Source organism: Nuphar pumila, chromosome 4, assembly GCF_984573655.1.
Source record: "Nuphar pumila chromosome 4, dmNupPumi1.hap1.1, whole genome shotgun sequence".
Classification (NCBI taxonomy): domain Eukaryota; kingdom Viridiplantae; phylum Streptophyta; class Magnoliopsida; order Nymphaeales; family Nymphaeaceae; genus Nuphar; species Nuphar pumila.
In genome coordinates, this window is record NC_143252.1 from 101,056,147 (window position 1) to 101,078,614 (window position 22,468).

A 22,468-nucleotide genomic window follows, 5' to 3' on the forward strand; every position below is an offset into this window, starting at 1 on the left:
GCTGAATCTATTGCTGATATCATCCTAATATGATGGTGATCGGCAAGGTCTCCCTTACAAAGCTTTGTACGGAGCCATTCTGATACTAGCATGATAACTTTTATTATAGACAAACTCGACTAAACACAGGTGTATATCACATTCGCCTTTCCAATCGAGCATACAAGCTCACAACATATCTTCTAACGTATGAATCATTCTTTTTGATTGTCCATCAGTCTGAGGGTGAAAGGCGGTACTGAACTTCAACCTTATCCCCAAAATTGACTGCAACTGTCTCCAAAGTTGCGACGTGAACCTTGGATCATGATTCAAAATAATCGACATTGGTATACCACGTAGCCATACGATCTCTCAGATATATAAATCAGCCAAACTTTCAAGTGATTGACTAATCCGGATAAGTAAGAAATGAGCAGACTTGGTGAGTCTATCCATAATTACCCATATCGCATCGTGCTTCTGTCTGGTTCCCGATAAGCCTACCACGAAATCCATAGTGACATCTTCCCATTTCCATTGAGGAATCTCGATCCTCTGCATGGAACCTCCAGAATGTTGATGCTCAGTCTTGATTTGTTGGCAAGTCAAACACCTCAATATGTAAGTTGCTACTTCTTGCTTCATACCGTTCCACCAATACTTTTGCTGAAGATCCTTGAATATTTTCATACCACCGGGATGAACAGTGTACTTAGACAGATGAGCCTCATCAAGAATCTCCTTCAACTTAGGGTTATCTGGCACCCAAAGTCGATGCTCCATACAGATACTACCATCATCATCAATGCGAAAAGTTGAGTCATCTTTACATGCTCGAGCTGCGAACTTCTCAATACGTGCATCTAGCTTATGTGCCTCGATGATCCTTGGCAAAATCTCTGATTGAATGGTTAGACCAGACAATCTGATGGTTCCACCCCCAAGCAAAAATGGCTTCTAAGCCTCTAAATCTTTGATCAACTTCTGGTTCTACACAAGACTAGCTAGAACACTGCTCGATTTGCAACTAAGCGCATCCACCATAACGTTCGCCTTAACAGAATGGTAAGACAACGTGAACTCGTAATCTTTGATAAACTCGAGCCAACGACGTTGTCTCATATTTAATTTCTTTTGAGAAAATAAATACTTGAGACTCTTGTAGTCAGAAAAGACCACGAACGTATCTCCATACAAGTAGTGCCGCCAAGACTTCGATGCAAACACCACTGCTGTAAACTCTAGGTCATGAGTTGGATAGTTCCTCTCGTAAACTTTCAATTGCCTCGATGCATACGTGATAACTCTACCATGTTGCATTAGCATGCAACCCAAACATGTTCTTGAGGTGTCTGTGTACACCACAAAACTACCTCTGCCAGAAGGTGATGCCACGAGAGGCGATGTCATTAGCTTTATCTTCAGGATCCGAAACTCTCTTCGCATGAGTCAGTTCACTCAAACTTGACTCCTTTACGTAAAAGCTTTATCATCGGTAGCTCAATTCTAGAGAAATCCTGAATAAAACATCGGTAATACCCAGTTAATCCAAGAAACCTTTGGATATCTGAGACATTCTGAGGCTGTTTCAATCTAACACGGCTTCAACTTTTGTTGGATCCACTGACACTCTATCACTGGATATCACGTGACCCAAAAACATAACTCGCTTGAGCCAAAATTCATATTTGGAGAACTTGGCGAACAATTTATGCTCCCAAAGTACTCTCAAGATGATACGCAAATGCTCTCGATGCTGCTCAGGACTCTCTGAGTAGATCAAGATATTATCGATGGACACTATCACAAAGATGTTCATAAATGGATGAAAGATCCAGCTCATCAAATTCATAAATGTTGTTGGTGTATTCGTGAGCTCAAATGGCACTACTACGAACTCATACAATTCGTATCTAGTTTGAAAAGCTGACTTCGAGATATCTTCCTCCTTGATTTGAAGTTGATGATAACCTGATCTAAGGTCAATCTTTGAGAATATCTTCGATCTCTGCAACTGGTCAAAGAGATCTTATATTCTCGGTAATGGATATTTGTTCTTGATCGTCGCTTAGTTGAGAATTCTATAGTCAATGCATAACCTCATAGATCTGTCTTTTTTGTTCATGAACAATATCGGTGCACCACATGGAGATGCACTGGGTCTGATGAAACCTTGCTTCATCAACTCTTGCAAGTATCACTTCAGTTCTTCTAGTTCTGCTGGAGCCATACGATATATTGCCTTGGAAATTAGAGTGGTTCCAATCAATAACTCGATCTCTCGCTTTGGAGGTAACCTAGGCAGTTCTTCAAGAAACACATCTAGGAACTCCCGAACTATATCTAAACTCTCGATTGGGACTATTTTTGGTTCAACTGGGCAATACTGACTAAGAATGCAGTACCCTTATTTCGCAAATACTTCTGAGCCTTGAAATACAAAATCAAGTGATTGTTCTGCATAGGTCGAGAGAGTCGAATCTCCATAATCGGATCATTAGGTTGAGATAGGACAACTTTGCCTTCTCTACCCACAACTTAAGCGTGATACTCAAACAACCAATTCATGCCTAGAATGACATCAAACTCAGTCATGTCTAGCAGGATAACGTCAGCTGGTAAGTTTTGACCTACTACTGACACCTCGATATTTGGGATATAGGCAGTTCACAAGGAAAGATCATCGGTCGGAGTATGGACCTCCAACGATAATTCAAGGGTTCAACAAGAACAAACAAAGTTCTAGCAAAGCTATCAAAGATAAAGGAATGTGAAGCTCTGCAATCAAACAAAACAACATCTTTTTAGTTTCGAATGATGTGGTAGTCTCGATAGTTGTTCTGGTTCATACACTATCTTTGCTTAGGACGAGGAGGAGATGCTGGTGAAGTATGTAAGATTGTCTCAGGGTTTGGGTCAAAAACCTCAACTCTCACAAGAGTTGGCACGGGACTGTATTGAAAACTATATCCTCAAGCATAGCGGCATTTTCCTTGCCAAGCCATCTTGAACAAGGAAGAAGGCTCGTATCAACTCGCATATAAACTATCGAACAACATAATCTTATCATAAGGAAAGTAAGCCACACAATTCTATTAAAATATCGCATCCAAATTACCCTTCAACAATGATAGGGCTACAAAAACACCCAACGTAGTTGGAAAAACAAAAATGAAACACTAACTCAGTGTCTCATCAAAAGGCTCATAACAAATAATTCATGCATTTTTGAACAACGAGGTGCTTGATTTGCAAGCACTCGAATGCTTCACGTTATAGTCTGAATCGCTTGGTCCAAATACTATATGCCTTGAGCTAGATCATGCCAGGCTTCAAGCATCGGGTCATGTCTCGTATCGGACGACATCTAGCAACAGACATATATGTGCAACGAGAAAAGTAAATAAAGCAGGAATTAATAAAAAGCTACTAAGTCGAACATACTTACAGTGTGATGGTCGATGTCCGTTGAGTCTTGAACCACACTTGAACACTACTTTGATACCAAGTTTTGTAACACCCCAAAATCCCAACTCGAAAAATCCTTAAATTTTTAGAGAGATTTATTTTTATTTTTTTTAAGACTTTGCACAAGCGAAAAGGAAAATAGAAAAATCAGTAATAACTTTGAGCGGATTACAGAATGACCAACATTTATGAACTATGTATCACTGATGATTTACAAAAATGAGACAAGAGATATACATCTGATAACTTTACAAAATGTCTCACAAAAATTAGAGATTTTTCCAAAACAAATTGCCAATACCGCATAAGTCCAAAGTGTGGGTCCCAAGACTCCGTAGAGCAACCGCCAACATCGCAGCGCTAACATTCATCACCTGCATCCCCATGAAACGGGGTCAGTACTCTTGCGAGTTAGTGAGATAAATCATCCACAACTTACCATCTTAATGAAAAATGTAAGCAAAGCAAGCATAATGCAATTCTCAATAACATTCTTTTGTAATAATTAAACAAGTACAACTATAAGCAATTACAGAGGCATTAAACAGGATAAAATATTAAGCAATAGGTGACAATATCAAGTAACTAGCATGCATTAGACAGTGAAATTAAGCAAGTAAGCAAGTAAGAAATGGACTATGACAGAAAACATCAACTAATAAATCAGGAGTTAGCACATTAATTTAATTGTTTTATCTTGATTACTCTTTCGAGTACGCGAAGGAACCTCGCATTCTGTAAAAAATATTGTCGATGTTTGTTATTTTATTTTATGTGATAACCGGGGTACCTACAGATTGAGTAAATCTCATGCGAGCGGGCTGTGGTTGAGAGAAAACCTCGCATAGGTACGGATTACAATCCACACTACTTCAGTAGCTGAGGTACCTCAATAGGTAACCTCGACCTCCCTAATTCTGAGTGACTGGAGACCAAAGGATGCCATTGCTCCTTAAATGTATCATAAAATTGATCAGTCACTCAAGGTTGTACCATCCACCCTCTCCAAGGTGAACCATTATGTGAATGGATAACATGGTGATTTATCTTTTTAGGGCTTTAGTTACTAAACATTCCTAACTTTTAAGGTACTTAGGCACATTTGCCTTGTGTTCTTCGCAGGGCAACACGAACACCAAAACAAGGTCTAGCTTGCCCATTCACGTGCTCTAGCACAACAAGGCCAAGAGGAGCACTTCATCGGTGAAGGTGACAACAATATTTTATTTTTAAGGGTGTATGGCATTCTTGAACAAGTGAGCTCAACACACGAAGTGGGTTCATCGCCCACACACAACTTGCCATGGAGTTTCAACGTGCAACAGATTTGCAAACATGTGTAAAAACTCTACTGTGATGCTCATGTCTCATTGTCATTCAGGATGAATCAAGTGTTCAATCAACATGCATTTGTGTAGTGTGAACATACATGAGTCAATTTACGAGCATAGATATTGCATGTTGGTTAACTCAGAATTTTTACAACACCTGATTAATATATACATCATTAAGCCGTTTGAGTGACATGGCATGTCAAAGTGTGTAAATATTTCAATTCTATCAAGCATATTTTCGACAATTCCTTAAAAGTACTAAAGTGCAAATTGTACCAACTAAGCATGTCATATATGTTACATATCAAAATCGTGCTAATATGTGCAAGTGTGAAATGTAGCTTAGCAACAAAATTCGTTACACATACAACCATAATTTTTTCATACAATTCGTGAATTATTCCACAACATGTTATCGCATTTGCTATTACAAATTGGCAAAAAATGGCAGCATGCGTAGTGCTGCAACCCAGTCCACTTAAAACGCAATGAGTGGCCAGGCCATGGGCAGCACACATCACTTGCAAGTTGTTGCTACGGTGGCTTGGAGGAAGGCCATCCTAGCCCTCGCACTCGCAGCTCGCAAGGAGACTAAGAAGATACCACACCACCCATTGGTTGCAGCAAGGAGAGGCTGCAACCCGACTGCAAGGTGGGACGCCTATTAGGGCACCCTGCTGTAAGCCAACATCTGCCACTCACCTTGCTTCGAGCTGCAGGCAAAGGGAGCGTTCAGCAGAGCAAACAGGTTGTCAACCCACTGCACCGCATGCAGCCAGCATGCGGCAGCCAAGGTCGATCCCTACCAAGTGCAGGGAACGAAAAAGAAAGGCCCAGGTCTAGTCTGACAGGTCCAGACCTGGACCAGCTATGTTCAGACCCCAACAGGGTCTGAACAGGAGGAGCTCGGACCCGGTGTGGCACTGCCACACCCACCATGCGATGCAGACCTGCTGTGCTGGAAGGGATTGCTCCACCTCACAGCCCGGTTGTGGCAAGGCACTCAGACACTTGTCCATGGGGGTACAGATGAAAGGTGAGGGGGGGGAGACACCAGAGCTACGGGGAATGGGCTTGGTAGGGTCCAAGCCCAACAACATGACAGGTCTGGACCGTGTTTGGTCCATGCATGTCCACGACGAAAGACGAGGGCGCTAAACGAAAGACGAGGGCGCTAACGGCCCGGACTGCAGCTCCAACGCACCCACTCGAACGTGGGGGTTGCTGCCAAGGTCCGAACTACAACGACACCCAAAAATGCATGCAGCCCCAACAACAACAAGAAGACTAAAAAGGAAGAGAAAGGGGCAGGCGTGGCTCGGCTCAGACTGGTCCAGGCTAGCAAGAACCGACCAAATGGCCAACTCAGACTGGGTTTTGTTGTTTGGCTTGGGCCGATCCGTGACCTCCCTGCCACCCGAATGCACCACCATTGGCAGCTCCGAGTTTGCTGCCATATCCAGGCACAATCCCGGGCTGCCATCATCCATGAAGAAGGGAAAACAAAAAGGAGATGAGGAGGTGTCGGAAGGGGCTCCCACGGTGAAAAAAGTTGAGCACCCAAACCGATCAACAGGGTTATGACCGAACCAAGAGAGTTTGGTCCTACGCCCACCCACGACCCTCCATGCTCAACTATAAGAAGAGAACAACAGAAAAAAAAACAAACAAACATGCAGTCGGCATTTTCAAGAGGAGGAAAAATGTTGAAGGCTTTGAGCAAGCCACTAATTTCGTGAATCGATCAAAATGGTAGAAGCAAGAATAACTAAACTACATCCGCCATTCCCCTTCCCCTAGCATTCTCAAAACCACATGCAAGGGAAGGGAATCAAGGCTTCATTGCTTGCATAATACATAAAGGAAGATAAATGAAAGAAAATCCAAATGCTTGAAATGAAACTTAGATGGAAGCTCATCCTATTTTCTTTATGGAGGAGATGGGGGAAACGAATTCTCTGGCTTAGAATGTAGAGGAAAGTTTCAAAGTTGGCACCCGCCCCTACACAATAGCAACAATGGAGGGTTTGGTCCTCACACAAGAGCTCACAAATTTTTGATGGGAGAGAGAGAGAGAATGAAAATGAGCTCTCTCTCTCTCTTCCTTATGTTTAAATAGGTAGGGTTTGCAATTTAACAGTTAGGATTTATTCTAGGGATCAGACGGTTAGGGGGTGTCTCACACCCTTCTAGGCAATGGCGTTATTGAAATTCCCTACACACGCCCCCCCACAAGTACCACTCATCTTATTTCGTTTGAATTTTATGAACATTTCTTTCAAAATTGCCACCGCCCCTCTCTTGGGTGTTTTCCCCCGTTTTTGACGTTTTTAACAAAGCTGCCACTGGCCACCGCTCTATAGGCCTAGGTGCGCCAAGCTTGGGTCATTCCGTCGATGTGGGTTGCATTCCAACATGTTCCCCAACGTGCGATTGTATGATTTGACCCTGAATTGATTTTCCAGAATTTTGAAATACTCTTATATATGCGTTGTTTTGATTTTTGGCTTTAATATTTCCTTCGCAACCCCCTTATGATGATAAAACACTGTGTGTACACCACTTGTTAACTAAAAATCTCCCACGTATTTAAGAAATTCGAGATTACCCTTCTGGGTCCTAAGCTCGTAAGCTTCAAACCATTTCGAAATGCCTTTCAACCCATTTCTCATTAAAAAAATTCTCAAAATTTGATGGGTCTTACATAGCATCAACATGTTCACATGTGTGAAGGGCAAAAATGTTTTTAAAAAGTCAAAATTTGAATATTTTGGATATGTAAAGATTTTGTCAAATTGCTATGTATTTATAATGTGTTGAGGAAAACGCCATTTTATAAGGATAGTATGGTTATTTTTCTTTTTTTCTGCACATCTCACGTCTCTGGTTGAATAGAAACCAACTTTTGTATCATATTTTTCTAACGTGTATGTGTATGTCAAGGGTTGAAAAATCAACAGCCTACAATGTAGTGAATATTTAATCCCAAAAAAAAAATTATGTTTAAAAAATACAATTTAAGGGTCCATTCCAACTAGTTGACCATGCTAAAAGCATCCACGGAATCAGATTTGTTCAGAACCACCTCCCTTTCCAATAGGGGGTTTGGAACCCACGAAGTTAGCCAATATTTTCCCTAGATATATTGCGAGATTTTCCGAGGATGGCAATAACTACAGTACAGTACTTTTATACTTTTTTATTTTATTCTTTTTACATACATTTTTCTATTTTTAATTTATTTATTTCAGCCAATGAGTACTGAAAAACAAAAAACTGTGCACGATCCCCTGGACCTGATCAGCTTTCGTATTTAAGGAGCTTTTGAGGAACTCTAAACCAAGGATCTGAGACCCTGTTTGAAAAACCAAAGATCTGACATGGGGCCCTTGCCAGATCAGCTCCTCAGATCTCCGATCTGAACCAATCAAACACAGACAAAGTGACACAGAACTCTTCTAATAACGTCTGTGCCTGGCCTGATTGAAGGATGCCAATGGAATCAGGTTCCGTCCAGCAATGTCACTTTTTGATCTTTCACTTCCTTTGGCATTGATACTAACCAAGCATCTCCGGAGGTGCAGTATAAGAAGGAAACGCACGCCAACCGAACAAGCTTATATCCAAGATATGTGACCCAGCTCCATTAATTAATCGTTGATCAAAAGGATGAGTTGTCGAGCTACTCCCTTGTGTACCCCTAATGAATACATCTGCATCTTCAATAACACCGGTCCTTTGATCAAGTTTTTAATGGCTTTCTAATCAGATCGTTCCTGCAGTTCGGATATGAAGTCTGATTCGAAGAACCTAGTCCTCATCCTTTACGCTCAGGGTCGGTACCGTCTTTCAGATGGACAATATCCACAATGGCACAGGTTTTCCTTCCATACTTCTCATGTGCAACCAAGTCATTTGTGCAGACCATCAAGTTCATGGTTGAAAGACCAACTGGCCTGAAAGGCATGGATTCTCATAGATAAGATATGAGAAAACCAAGGTGTATGCTTCACTGAAAGCCGGCGCTCCATTGATATCCCACAATTCACATACAAGATTCATCACACGATGTACTAAATTATGAAATTCACTTGCTTCGTTAACATTGTTTGTGTTTTATCCATCAGAACTGATGAAAAGGAGACGTGAAACAACAACAATCCAGAAAGCACATACACATCAACAATGAAACCAATAAAAAAGGAATAGAAAAGGGAAACTGCGCAATGAACGGTCTGTAAATCACACCTAAGTTGCCATACTACAAACAAGAGGTACAGTAGCACAACTTGATGACATGCACTATCTGATGAGGATAATAATAACAAATATGATGATCACCACGATAAAGATTATCAGCAGCCAACAACTCTGTACCACAACAGGAATGCAGATTAGAGGGCCGAAATGAAATTCAAAAGGGAAAGCTTGCAGAAATGGTGGACACTTTATGTTGGAAAAGGAAAAAGGCAATAAAAAGAATAAAAGAAGCACATGCGCAACTCACACATGATGATCTGGATTTAACACTTTTTGCAGCCTTGACTATCTGTGTTTTAGCTTGAGCAGTTGCTGCATACGAACCATCAATGTTTGAATCTATATCATCTGTCACAAGCCACTGCATCAGCAAGGCAATCATAGTGACACTAATTCACAAGAAAAAATCCTCACAACTTACCGATAATTACACCTTGCTCATGGACCAGAACTGCAAGATCTTTAAAGATATCATTTACTTGTCCAATTTGTTCTTCAATGTCTTTAATCCCTTGTTCTCTTTCGTCTATGATAGCTTCGTTAAAAGCAACCTCATTATCTAGCAGCAATATCTCTTGTCTGTAAAGTCCACAGAACACATCAGCTGGAGCAACAAATCCATGTTCATAATGCTATGATACAGGGGTAAGAGTTAGATATTACAAGCGGCAAATCATTCCCAAGTACTACATGAAACCTCAGAAGATAAGCTGCCACTTAAAAATGCCATCAAAAATCCCATCAGAACTTCACAAATACTAGTCTAGCAAGCTCTACATAAAACATTTCTGGATGTGCAGAAAGGTGAGGAATTTCTATATATTAAAGAGTGGGTGGTCTAATAGCATGTTTGGCGCATAGAGTTGAAAGTCAAATTTCACTAAATAAAAGGTTTTGTTTTAGCCCAAGGTATCTGTTCAAATGGAGGAAAAGATTTGTAGCTGCAACCAACAACAAAAGCCACTGAACAGACAAAGGACTAAATATACAACAGAAAGTGTCAAACTAAGTCAATTCCAGACATTCCCAAGATTAGCTCGGAAAGCACAACGGGGACACTGCTATGATAGCAACATAATTTCTAGCAGGAAGCTTTGATATGCAAAAGAAATGAGCGTTAATACCCATGGAGTACCCATTTTGATTAAGGCAGAGTAGATGGATAAATTTTCATTCCACAACACAAAAATTCTACCATGCTTTCATTTTTGTTTTGTTTTATTCTTTTCAATAGCCAAGCTGGGCTTAGGTAAGTGTTCTACCAAATAATGAATGTATAAAACTCTCCAATAACTCCAGTATGGATTTTGATTGCCCATAGCCAAGCAACAAAAGTCGAGATTTAGATAAGATTAAGAACTAAATATTACAAGCAGTTAAAGTTGCATAGCAACCGAAAGAATAGAAAACTACATGGATATTGATGCAGATACATCATATGAGACCAATCACATTGACAAAGTATAGAAAACTGATGCAGTAATCCTGTAAATCAGGAACAGAGTACAAATAGTACAGTTTTTTTATTTACAAAGTACATAAAAAAGGTGATAGTTTTTTAGAGAACTCGAAGCAGATAAGGCAGAGCAAGGCATATGAAGCGAAACATTGCAGTCCAAAAGAGACCCATAATGGAAATTGATGATTTTTCAAGCAGTTCAATAGGAGTAGAATATTTACCTTTTCTGTTCTCTCAAGAGGTGTTGCTCTGCACTCAAGTCAAGATTTGTTGTGCTTAGCTCATTGAAACCAGAACTGTGTAGAATGCACAAAGAAATTTGTCGTATTGAGGTAGCAGCACAAACTGAATTTTATTTCTTAACATTGACATATGCGTATAACAGAAAACATGAAGGTAAAGAATGATGAAACTAAAGCATCTAAGAGCTTGCAAGAGAGAGGAAGGGACGGAGAGAAGAAGAGAATGTATCTCTAACCTTGTTGCTAATGCAGATGGAGGGAGAGAAGGCTTATAAGCTGTCTCACGTTCAGCTGCAAGTTGCTGTGCTTTCTGATAGTCTTTCAATATAGCTTGAAAATCCCTTGCTAGTTTAGCATGTTCAATTTTTTTACTTGCCTGAAAATTCAGAAAGAAGTAGGCTATCTAAATACATAACTGTTTCCCAGGCTATAGTTTTGAGTGAGAAGCTCTCCTTAAAACAGTCATCCAATCATGTTGAAAGATACTCGAGGATTAAGATTGCTAACTACATAATATGTTAAGAAAGGTATATCCTACTATTTAGAAGTCGAGCCAAGGAAGGCAGAAAGTGCATGAAAAAGAAAATGAGGTGTTTTCCCATAACACACGGGGGCGACGCCGTTCCCTCCCTCTTGCTTAGACTTGGTGCTGAGCTTGCTTAGTGATAATGTTTGCAATTTACAAAATCTCCCAGAAATCACAATTGCTACTAATTTTGTATGCACTCACCTATCTGAAAAACAGGGACATGTTAGAAATTGCTTTTATACCAACTTAATTGGGCCCATCAGCAACACCCTGTACTTTTTTTATATTACACAGAGAAACCACCCCAGGATCAGAGAACTAGCCGCGCTGGTTTTGCCTGCCGTACTTGGCAGCGTAAAACTCCGTGAGCTCACCCCTTGCCCTCAGAGATTCGCCACGCAACACCTGTAATTTGATCTTTCCCAGAGGTGCCTTTTGGAAACCACGAACATGCTTTAAAAAGCACTAAGTTGACCGAAGTAATCAAGCTCACCAAGACCAAGTACAATAAGCAAAAACACCAATCTCGAACTAAGGTCAATCAACCCACGATCAATTCACCAGTGGTGATTTTGCACTTTTCAAAAGTCTAAATACATTGTCTGAAATTAAAGAAAAGTTGACCGAAGTAATCAAGCTCACCAAGACCAAGTACAATAAGCAAAAACACCAATCTCGAACTAAGGTCAATCAACCCACGATCAATTCACCAGTGGTGATTTTGCACTTTTCAAAAGTCTAAATACATTGTCTGAAATTAAAGAAAAGTTGACCGAAGTAATCAAGATCACCAAGACCAAGTACAATCAGCAAAAACACCAATCTCGAACTAAGGTCCATCAATTCACCAGTGGTGATTTCGCACTTTTCAAAAGTCTAAAGTCATTGTCTGAAATTAAAGAAGAAACGAAACATTCTGCACAATCTTCCGCTGCCAAATTAGTGTTTAATCACATAAAAACACAAGCAAAAAAGAAAACGAAAATGAACGAAAGAAAAGGGAAAAAGGAAAAAGAAAAAAGAATGCTATCGATTGTGCCTACAAAAGAAAGAAGGAACGATCCACATAAACCGCAACACAAAACTAAGAACAGTAAGAATGAGAAAAAAAAAGCAGGAGATTGAATCGGTAGCTCAAACAAGACGATCCATCTCAAATACGAGAGGAAAAACTCACACTAGCATCCGCGCGGTGATCGTCGTCCGTCAATGCCTTGAGTTTTGCCGACGTATCCTTCACCAATTGCCCGATCCTTTGCCGAGCGTCGTGCCTGCACAAACAGAGAAAGAATGAACGAGACGAGACGTCTCACAGAGAGAGAGAAGGGGGGAGGCGGGCTTCGACCGTACAGCTTCTGGCGGAGATCGGGCGTGTCGCGGGCGGTGCCGACAGCGTCGACGAGGCGCTTGAAGGAGGAAACGGCGGTGTTGATCTGGAAGATCCCGGCGGCGACGGCCTGGCTACCGTTCCGGGACGCCTCTCCGGCATCCCTCCGGCGAACCGACGGCCTCTCCCTCTCGAGATCCTCGAAACTCATCCTCCCTGCAGCAGCGGCGCCGGCGTGGGTGAGGAAGGAGAGCGAGCCGTAGACGTTGGGGTAGAGAGCGGCGCGGCTGCAGACATTCTCCTGCGCGCTTAGTTGTAAGGCGTTCGCGGTCTCCAGAAGGTGTGGGGCGCACTAATCATTAACCCTTCCTTTATTTTTCCCGTTTGTTCAGGGACTGGATCTCCGGACAGGAACCTTTTTAAGACCCGAAAATCATGACGTGAAATTGGATCCATGAGACTCAAGAAGCTAATTGGATTCGGATTTGGTTACGGGTTGTCTAAACATGGTTAGGAATGTTAAGATGTGTGGTTAAAATTCATCTTTCCCATGCATTCAAGATCAAGATCTGGATCCAACGTTAGAGTCCAAGGAAGGAGAGACTTATTCTAACATTGAGTCTTGTGCGAAGAAGACCCTTGCTAAAGAAAGGATGCTAAAGGTGGGATACCTAGTAGGCCAACCAATATGGATTCTAAAGACCAGTCTTGTAAGCTTTTCAAAATAGGATGTATTCTTGAGATGATTAACTTGTTGAGAGACATCTATAAGTGTGAACATGTACATAGCTCTATAAATAAAAAGAGAGAGAGAGAGTTTGCGGATGTAGGTCACATTAAGACCAAACTATGTAAAAATTGTGTATACCAATGTTTGGGTTCTGTGTGCTTACAAATTTTCATGGTATCAGAGTCAATCGGCTCATACAGATTTTCTATGTACAAAATTCTCGTGTGTTTGATAATAGTTCTCATAGTGTTCAATTCAGCTTCCTATATGTTGGGTTTTTCATCACTTATGCCCAAACCTGTTATTTAGTGGAATGCATTTTCTTTATTGGTATCGATTAAACTCGACAATCACAACTATTTGTTATGGAGGTCGTAGATAGAATCAATAATGTTTTCCTAAGATCTCATCAAATTGTCAGTTCATCAAAGAAAACAGAGATGAAACCAAATTTTGAATTCAAGCAGAACAACTGGCTTTGAGTTGGATTTGTGCCAGCATTACAAAATCCATTCTTGGTGAGATCATATATATATCTCTTATGCACATAAAGCATGGCTCACATTGGAAGGATCCTACGTTTCCCAATCCAACATTAGAATCCTCTAATCAAAGAAATACCTCAAAGATGTCAAGAAGAGAAAAGTATGAACCACATTAAATTTCTTGTGGATTATATATGTACTTTGAGTCTCAAATAAAAATCTTGTTCACTGCACTTTAAATGGTTTCTCTATAGACTATGAGAGTTTTAATACTATTGTTATCATAAAATTTATGGAATGTTGTTGAATCAAGAAAAGATGTTGCAAATGATTCATAGGCAAATTTTACAAGAAGAGTCGTCCATCACAACCTTCTTCTTTCTTTCAAAGAGAACATGAAAGATGTAGTTTTTGTGGTAGAGGATGTTCTAGAGGAGATGAATATTCCTTTGAAAATGTTCAAAAATTTAATAAGGATAATCGGTGTCAGTTTGCTCGTTCCCCACAGAGAGATAGGAAAGTTATTTTATCAAATTTGTGGACATTAAAATCAAACAAAATGTACTTGCTATGATATTCACAATGCATTCTCTCAATAACCTGTAGGACTCCTCATGATACTTCGATACTAGAGCTACATATCACGTTCGCATCAAAGGACCAAGGCATGATTGGTAAGAGTGAGTACTAAGGGTCAAATAATATTATGGCTGGAAGCAACTTACACCTTGCCCATCACCAGGACATGTAACCTTTCTTTAAAACATGAGAATAAATCTTTTATACTGGGGAGGCTTTTCATGTCCCTTCAATTAAGATAAATTTTTTATCAGTCACTAAGTTTTCAAAAGATAATAACTATTTGTTTGGGTTGACTACTTTGAAACCTTAGACCTTGTTATAAAATTCATGTCATTTGTGATGCTACTATTCATAGCTGCAAGTTTGTGATTGAAATTCCACTAGAGGGGGGGTGAATAGTGAAATATGATAATGATCGATAAAATAAAATAATTAAGCAATAAGGCACAACACATAAAACACAGAAGTTATACTGGTTCGGTCAATATCCAGACCTACATCCAGTCCCCAAGCAAACCACTTGAGATTCCACTATAACATCCGAGTTACCGGATAAATAGTACAACACCCTCTTCCCAAGAGGTCTTCTTCTCTCAACAGAGAAGGGGCACACCCTCTTCCCAAGAGGTCTTCTTCTCTCAACAGAGAAGGGCAACACCCTCTTCCCAAGAGGTCTTCTTCTCTCAACAGAGAAGGGCAACACCCTCTTTCCAAGAGGTCTTCTTCTCTCAACAGAGAAGGGCAACACCCTCTTTCACAGAGGTCTACTTCTTTAAACAAAGAAGGAATACAGTGAATAACAGAGTTACAATACTTCCTATAGAACCTTCAGAATAATATGAATGCACGAATGAAGGATTCTAAGAATGTTCTATTTGTCACTCAGAGGATACTCTTTGTCAAAGAGCTGGACTTGACTTTTTCTCTTTTCTTCCTTTTTCTTTTTCTCTTTCTTTTTCAAGGCTCTCTTTTCAAATCACGAATAGAACTTTTTCTCTTTGTAAGCTCACACGTCTATTCCATTCCTCTTCTTGTTTTTGAATAGTTTATGTGTGTGTGTTTATATAGCTTATAAAAAGTAGTCGTTACATTTTGGAATTGTAACTTTTTGGAATGTGAAATGTCATGTCATTTCAAAAATATCTTTTAGAGAAGATCGAGAATCCCTTTTTCCAGAAGAGTAAAATAGAGGGTACACTAGTCGTTGTAGTGTTTTAGGTAATACATATTTTATGTAAAAAGTCTATTTCTTACAATAGTACATTTGAACGTTGGGTTGTAGTTTTGTCTTTATTCTAATTAATGATTTGAGGTACATTAGTACTTCTTTACTTTAAATGAGTGTAAGTACTATGAGTGCTTTGAGATATTTATTTGTACATAGTCATGACAAGTGTATTCTTTATGTAGTGTATTTCAAAGTCTCCAGAGAGAATGAGGACCAAAAAGAAGGTCGACATTCTTTGGGAAGGATATTTAGAAAGGATTTGTTACAGAAGGCATTTAATGCTTTGTAGAGAGAATGATGACTTCAAGTAAGTCGACATTCTATGGTTATGAGAAAAAGGTAACTAGAGTCCTTAAAAAATTTTAATTTATTTTTCTTATGTAGTCGATTTTATGTTTTTGTCTTCTTCCTATATAAAACATTTCATTAAAGAAGATGACTAAAGTCTTTTCAAAAACATATTTTATTTGTTTTTCTTATGTAGTCGATTTTTATGTTTTTGTCTTTTTCCTACATTCCTTTTTCATGTTGTCTTGTAAGGTTCAATGACAAAATGTCTTTTTCATAAAAGGTTGTAAGAAGGTACAATTATTATATGACAAAATATCTTTTTCATAAAAGGTTGTAAGAAGGTACAATTATTATATGACAAAATATCTTTTTCATAAAAGGTTATAAGAAGGTACACTTATTGGTTTTCAAAAAAGAACCTTTTTGAAACTATCGTATACTTTTATGATATAGTGTTTATGAATGAGTATGTAATATGCAATATGCAAGTTCCTGAAGGTTCTGTTACATATGACTCTAAAGAAGAAAAAAAATCTTCATCTTGAGGTAGCCGATATCTTCATTTGAACTTTAGGAAAGCATGGCTCATCAAGCTTTTTCTTCAAGGAGTATGATTGCACATAGTTGTACTTGAACAGGAAGTCTCCATCCTTATTGGGTGAGATATCCTTGCATCAAATACTCGTTAGATTTAAGGCAAAACATATTCAGTCATAATATAACATTATTTCAAGAGAACATATTATCATATCATACAAAATCAAATAAGACAGTGTATCATATTATGTGACATCAAAAACGAGTTTCTCAACAGTGATGACCTATACATCATCCGGATGCGATAATGCATTCCTTCATGACATTTCGAGTAAAGAAGTTTATATGTGCTAGCCACCAGGATACGAAGATAAGAAACATTTTAATTTTGTGTGCAAACTTAATTGTACTCTATATGAACTAAAGGAGTCTCTTTACACATGGTTTGAAAGACTAATTTTATTTAAAAAAGTTGGGTTTTGTTGAATAAAAGATTGACCAATCACATTTTATTAGCCAAAATAATGATTTACACATGTTTGTCTTGGTATATGTTGATGACATCATTGTGATGAAAAATTCATACCATAATGTTAAGCATATCATTCAAGCCCTCGATGGTGAATTTTCTATCAAAGCCCTAGGTCATATTTTTTAATTTTCTTTCAATTGAAGTGGTTTATTTGTCCTCAACAGTGGTTTTGCGTTAGAGGAAGTACTTCTAGTCAGAACAGGGTCGACAAATTGTAAACCAGTTGTAACTTTGTATGTGTCAAATGTTATGTTATCTAGATATGGTGGATCATTACTTGAAGATGCTACCTAGTATAGAAACATTGTTGGTGCCCTACAATATGTCACATTTACTAGACCTGATATAGACTTTGCTAGTAAATAAAGAATGTCAATTTATCCATAAACCAAATTATAACCATAAACCAAATTATAACCATTGGACACATGTCAAAAAAATCTTAAAATACCTCAAGAGAACTATAAATTTGGGACTTAAAATCAATAAGTCTCATAATTTTTGCTTGCATGCTTTTTGGATGTCTTAATGATAAAAAATCTATAAGTGGTTATCTTACTGATATGGGCTTCAACCTCTTATCTTAGAGCTTGACTAAACAACATATAGTAGCCAGGTCAAGTACTGAAAAGTAGAATACAAGGCCCTTGCAAGGGCAACTTCTAGGCTTGTTTAACAAAAATGAATATTTTTCATGTGAAACTCTAATCTAGTGGTGTGATAATTTGGATACTACATATCTTGATGCAAATATAGCATTTCATGTCAAGACAAAGCACATTAAAATTGACTATCATTTTGTTTAAGAGAGTCTCTAAAAGATAAATTGATGTTCAGTTCATTCATTTTCAAGATTAAGTTGTTGACTTTTTCACTAAGCCTCCTCCGAGACCTAAGTTTGGTTTCTTCAAAGACAAGCTCAATCGCATGGAGATTGGCTTAAGGGTGTGTGTGATCAAGATTCATCTTCCACATGCATTCAAGATCGTTGAAGTCCAAGGAGGAAGAGACCTATTCTAACATTGAATCATGTATGAATACTCTTGCTAATGAAAGGTTTTTATCTTATGTTAATTCAAGGAAAGGTGGGATACCTAGTAAGCCTACTAGCATAGATTCTAAAGACTAATTTTGTAAACTTTTCAAAACTAGATGTATTATTGAGAAGACGGATTTCTTGAGAGAGCATTAAATGTGGACATGTACATGACTATAAATAAATAGAGACCCTCTAGTAGGCCGACCAGCATGGATTCTAAAGTTCAAACTTGTAAACTTTTCAAAACTAGATGTATTATCGAGAGGATGGTTTTCTTGGGAGACCTCTTTAAATGTAGACATGTACATGACTCTATAAATAAATAGACTCTCTAGGAGGCCGACCAGCGTGGTCTTCTAAAGACCAATCTTTTTAACTTTTCAAAACTAGATGTATTATTGAGAGGATGGATTTCTTGAGCGACCTCTTTTAAATGTGGACATGTACACGACTCTATAAATAAATAGGGACCCTCTCCTATTCTCTGGAGAGAGAGAGAATTTGTGGATGTAGATCGCATTAAGACCGAACCATGTAAAAATAGTGTGTGCTTGTGTTTGAGTTGTGTGTGTGTTTGTGTTTTGGGTCATGCACATGCTCATGTTTTTTCAAGGAATATTAACTAATCAGATTTTTATTGATATCCAACCGAATCTGACTCCATACATTTGGATTTCATAAGCCAAAACCCTATTTGATTATAATCCCATGTGCTACATAATCCAACAAATATCTATATTTGATATATGTCCGAATTGATAAACAAATCAAATTTGGAATGAGCTTTTCACCATCCAGTCCATCCATCTGACTAGTCAGATCTGGTATTGGCTGAGTCCAACACCAATCCAAACCACTTACATCTCTTTCTCGATGAGAGTAGACGTGGTTACTTGTATAAAAAGTAAGTGCTATGATAGTCTGGATGTATTTAGCTGTTCAATTTTGACCTGTTTGCATCTCTAATCACTTGTTAAGTCATACTTTTATATTCATGATATAGATTATTTACTTTTACAAAAATGATTGAGATCTAAATCAAAACTTGGATCTGCAAATTTTTTTTTTTCAAAAACCAGTCATCAGAGACAGTAGTTGCGCTGGCTACAATCGCTTTCCCAATGGTGTAAACCTATGAAGTATTTGTTGCTCCCAATCCCAAAGAGTCGCCCATCTCATCCCTTGCCCTCGTCAATGCAAGGGGTTTAACACTCATGGTAATGAAACAATGACCACAGGTCCAGTGGCTAAGGCTTCCTCGACTACACCAATCCCCTTGGAGCTTTGGATCCTCAAAAATTTAAATCACAAAATTTTGTGTTTTGTTAACGCTTGAATTTTTAATCATAAATAAAATTTGCGTGCATCGGATTTCAGCGATTCAAATGTTGAATCTTTTTCTAAACAAATGATACGATTGCATCAATGAAAGCGATTTACAATCGCGTAGCACCAACAATATTGCCAATGTTCTCCTGAAACAACAATATCACCTAATTTTGGTGATATCAAATCATGATTCTAACCTCTCCATGACCGCCCATGTATAAAAAAGGAGATTTGTTTGAACAGAACCAGGCACACCAGTGATTTTGATGCACCTTCGCCCTCCCATCATCTCTGCAATCACAAAGGTCAGGCCATTAGCGACCCTCTCATGCGAGCCAAGCCCAGAACCAGCGGGGAAGGCCCACACCCTGCTCTCTCTGCTGCAACGATGCACCAACGAGCGCCCCCGCCAACTGAAGCAGATCCTCGCCCGCATGATCACCACCGGAGCCCTCGCCCACGACCCCTTCGCCTCGACCCGCCTCATCGTCTCCCTCGTCTCCGGCCCCCGCCCGGACCTCGCCCTCGCCCGCCTCGTCTTTCTCCAGATCCCAAACCCTGACCTCTTCGCCTGCAACGCCATGCTCAGGGCCTACGCCGCTGGCCCGGCGCCTTCTGATGCCCTCCTCATCTACAATCAGATGCTCCGCCGCAGCTGCCCCCGCCCCGACCATTTCTCGTTCCCGTTCGCCGCCAAGTCATGCGCTCGCGCCTCGTTGCCTCGCAAAGGCGGGGAATTGCACGCCACGAGCATCAAATTGGGGCTCGAATCGGACGTTTTCGTCCAGAATTCTTTGATTCACATGTATGCTGTGTTTGGTAGACTGGAAATGGCTCGGCGGGTGTTCAGTGGGGTTTTGGCGGGTTCGATTGAGGACGTGGTTTCTTGGAACAGCATGATTGATGGGTACGTGAAGAATGAGGAATTCGAGGAGGCTTTGGGGGTTTTTGAGGAGATGAGTTTTCGCGGGATGAAGCCTGATCAGTGCACCATAGTGTGCGTTCTGACTGCGTGTGCTCGCCTTGGAGAGCTTGAATTGGGCAGGAAGGTTCATTCTTTGATAGAGGAAGTTGGGTTGAAGATGGATGCTCGTTTGGGTACTGCTTTGATAGATATGTACGCGAAGTGCGGTGTGGTGAGCAAAGCACGCAAAGTGTTCGACGAAATGCCTGAGAGAAATGTTGTTTGCTGGACCTCTATGATCGCAGGGTACGTGCAATGTGGGGATTTCACGCAGGCGATTCGGCTGTTTAGAGAGATGCAGGCGAGAGGAGTGAAGCCTGATTCTGCGGCAGTTGTCAGTGTTCTTTCAGCTTGTGCTCATTGGGGCGCGTTCGATCAGGGGAAGTGGGTTCATGCTTATTGCAATGGAAATAGCAATGTGATGAACGTGAATGTGAAGAATGCGCTCATGGATATGTATGCAAAGTGTGGAAGTATCGATCGGGCACTAGGATTGTTTCTCGAGATGAATTCGAGAGATGTGTTCTCGTGGACTGTAATTATTTCCGGGCTTGCAATGAGCGGGTTGTTCAGTCAGGCCCTTGCATTGTTTCCAGAGATGGAGCTTCAGGCAGTAAGACCAAATGAGATCACGTTTGTTGGTGTTCTATCTGCTTGCAGTCATGGTGGTTTTGTGGATCAAGGATTCTACTACTTTGATCATATGTCCCAGTTTTATAATCTAGTCCCGCGAATTGAACACTACGGTTGTATGGTGGATCTTCTTGGCCGTGCTAAACTGGTAGCAGAGGCCGCAAACTTTGTAAGGACGATGCCTATCAAACCTGATGCTGTTATTTGGAGATCCCTTCTTTTTGCATGCAGTAACAGTGGGAATGCTGAACTAGCAGAATCCATTGCCAAGCAAATAATTGAATTGGAGCCTAGGCAATGTGGGGGGCATGTGTTGATGTCTAACATTTATGCAGCGGCTTATAGGTGGGGTGATGCTAAAAGTGTTCGAAAGGTTATGAAAAAATGTGGGATTCAAAAGCGTCCTGGCTGCTCATTTATAGAATTGGAAGGCAATGTTTATGAATTCTTGGCAGCTGATGCTTCACATTCTGAATTTGGATCGATAAGTGAGATTCTTCTTGGCATGGATAAGATTCTACGCTCGAGTGGCTACAATCCTGATGCTTTGCAGATGGATGATCATGATGTTGACGAAGGCAAATCAATTTTACATTATTAAAACGATGAGTATTTTTTTTTTTAATGTAGAAATGGGTGTACAAATTGCCGCAGATGAACAAAGTCATTCATGAGTTTCCAAGAGAGTGTGAAGCATACCAAAATTCTTTGGGACTTTGGCTTCTGTTATTACTAGTTGGCGTGTCGATGAATCCTAGAGCAGATCCCAGTACTCCGGCGAGTACCTTGCAAAAGTACTCGGTCAATATGTATGGATGCCACACATCTAGGACTGAGAAACAAGCTGAGCAACTTGAACATGAACAATTACTAGTTGGCGTGTTGATGAATCCTAGAGCAGATCCCCGTGTCTCGGCTCATGTTCAGTTCGTAAATAGGCTGGGCAAGTTGAACATGAACAATAGCTATTTGGCATGGCGTAAATAAGTAGTAAGAAATATACACGATGATAATGAACAACTTGATTTGCAAAAAAGTAGGTTTAACTGTAAAATTTTACTGCTTATATCTCCAAAACAATGTATTATTTTGTAATCATATTTCTTCCGTCTCTAAAACAATGTATATATTTTCTAAGTTGGGGTTCATTGAGGGCTCGAACAGGTTGGCTCGTCACAGAAACGAGTGCTCGTTCAGCTCATTTACCAGCTCTACATGCATGATGCATCTCCCTCTCTCATCATAGATGCGTGGCAAGCAAGAAAAAAGTTTTAAAATATAACTTAATTGTAAAGTCTTGGTGATTTATTGTTTTCCAAAAAAAAATGCTTTGAAAATGTTTAGTCTCGTATCTAAAGCACCGTTAAAAGGGGCAAGCATAGAAAGAAACTCTATTCTCAATTCATTTTCATTTTGCTTCCCCCCTTGTTTTTTTGCTTTCGCTTCCCATTTGTTTTTTGTGTTTTTTTTTCGCTTCTCTCTCAGCTTACCATTTGTTTTCTCCTTGTTTCTTTCAT

The 22,468-nt window shown here is 39.7% G+C and overlaps 1 protein-coding gene and 1 pseudogene across 1 annotated transcript; one reads left to right on the forward strand and one right to left on the reverse strand.

Annotated features, from left to right (window-relative positions):
* Positions 1–8,879: 8,879 nt before the first annotated feature.
* Positions 8,880–12,942, reverse strand: LOC149840337 (syntaxin-22-like). The gene is made up of 7 exons (XM_090004397.1): positions 12,625–12,942; positions 12,452–12,545; positions 10,982–11,121; positions 10,725–10,799; positions 9,466–9,623; positions 9,292–9,392; positions 8,880–9,155 (listed from the first exon to the last, which is right to left on the reverse strand). Exons 1-7 carry the CDS (start codon positions 12,810–12,812, stop codon positions 9,087–9,089), a joined length of 825 nt encoding a protein of 274 aa, XP_089860523.1. The 5' UTR covers positions 12,813–12,942; the 3' UTR covers positions 8,880–9,086.
* Positions 12,943–19,620: 6,678 nt separating this feature from the next.
* LOC149840338 (pentatricopeptide repeat-containing protein At1g31430 pseudogene) lies at positions 19,621–21,938 on the forward strand (annotated as a pseudogene).
* Positions 21,939–22,468: the final 530 nt, after the last annotated feature.

What these genes read in the sequence shown, in the direction of transcription:
- LOC149840337 (XM_090004397.1), bottom strand. Translation starts at nt 12,812, where the DNA reads ATGAGTTTCGAGGATCTCGAGAGGGAGAGGCCGTCGGTTCGCCGGAGG. An exon ending in CCCGATCTCCGCCAGAAGCT is followed by an intron (nt 12,546 to 12,624) that starts GTACGGTCGAAG and finishes CTGTTTGTGCAG; the next exon opens with GCACGACGCTCGGCAAAGGA. An exon ending in ATCACCGCGCGGATGCTAGT is followed by an intron (nt 11,122 to 12,451) that starts GTGAGTTTTTCC and finishes CTGAATTTTCAG; the next exon opens with GCAAGTAAAAAAATTGAACA.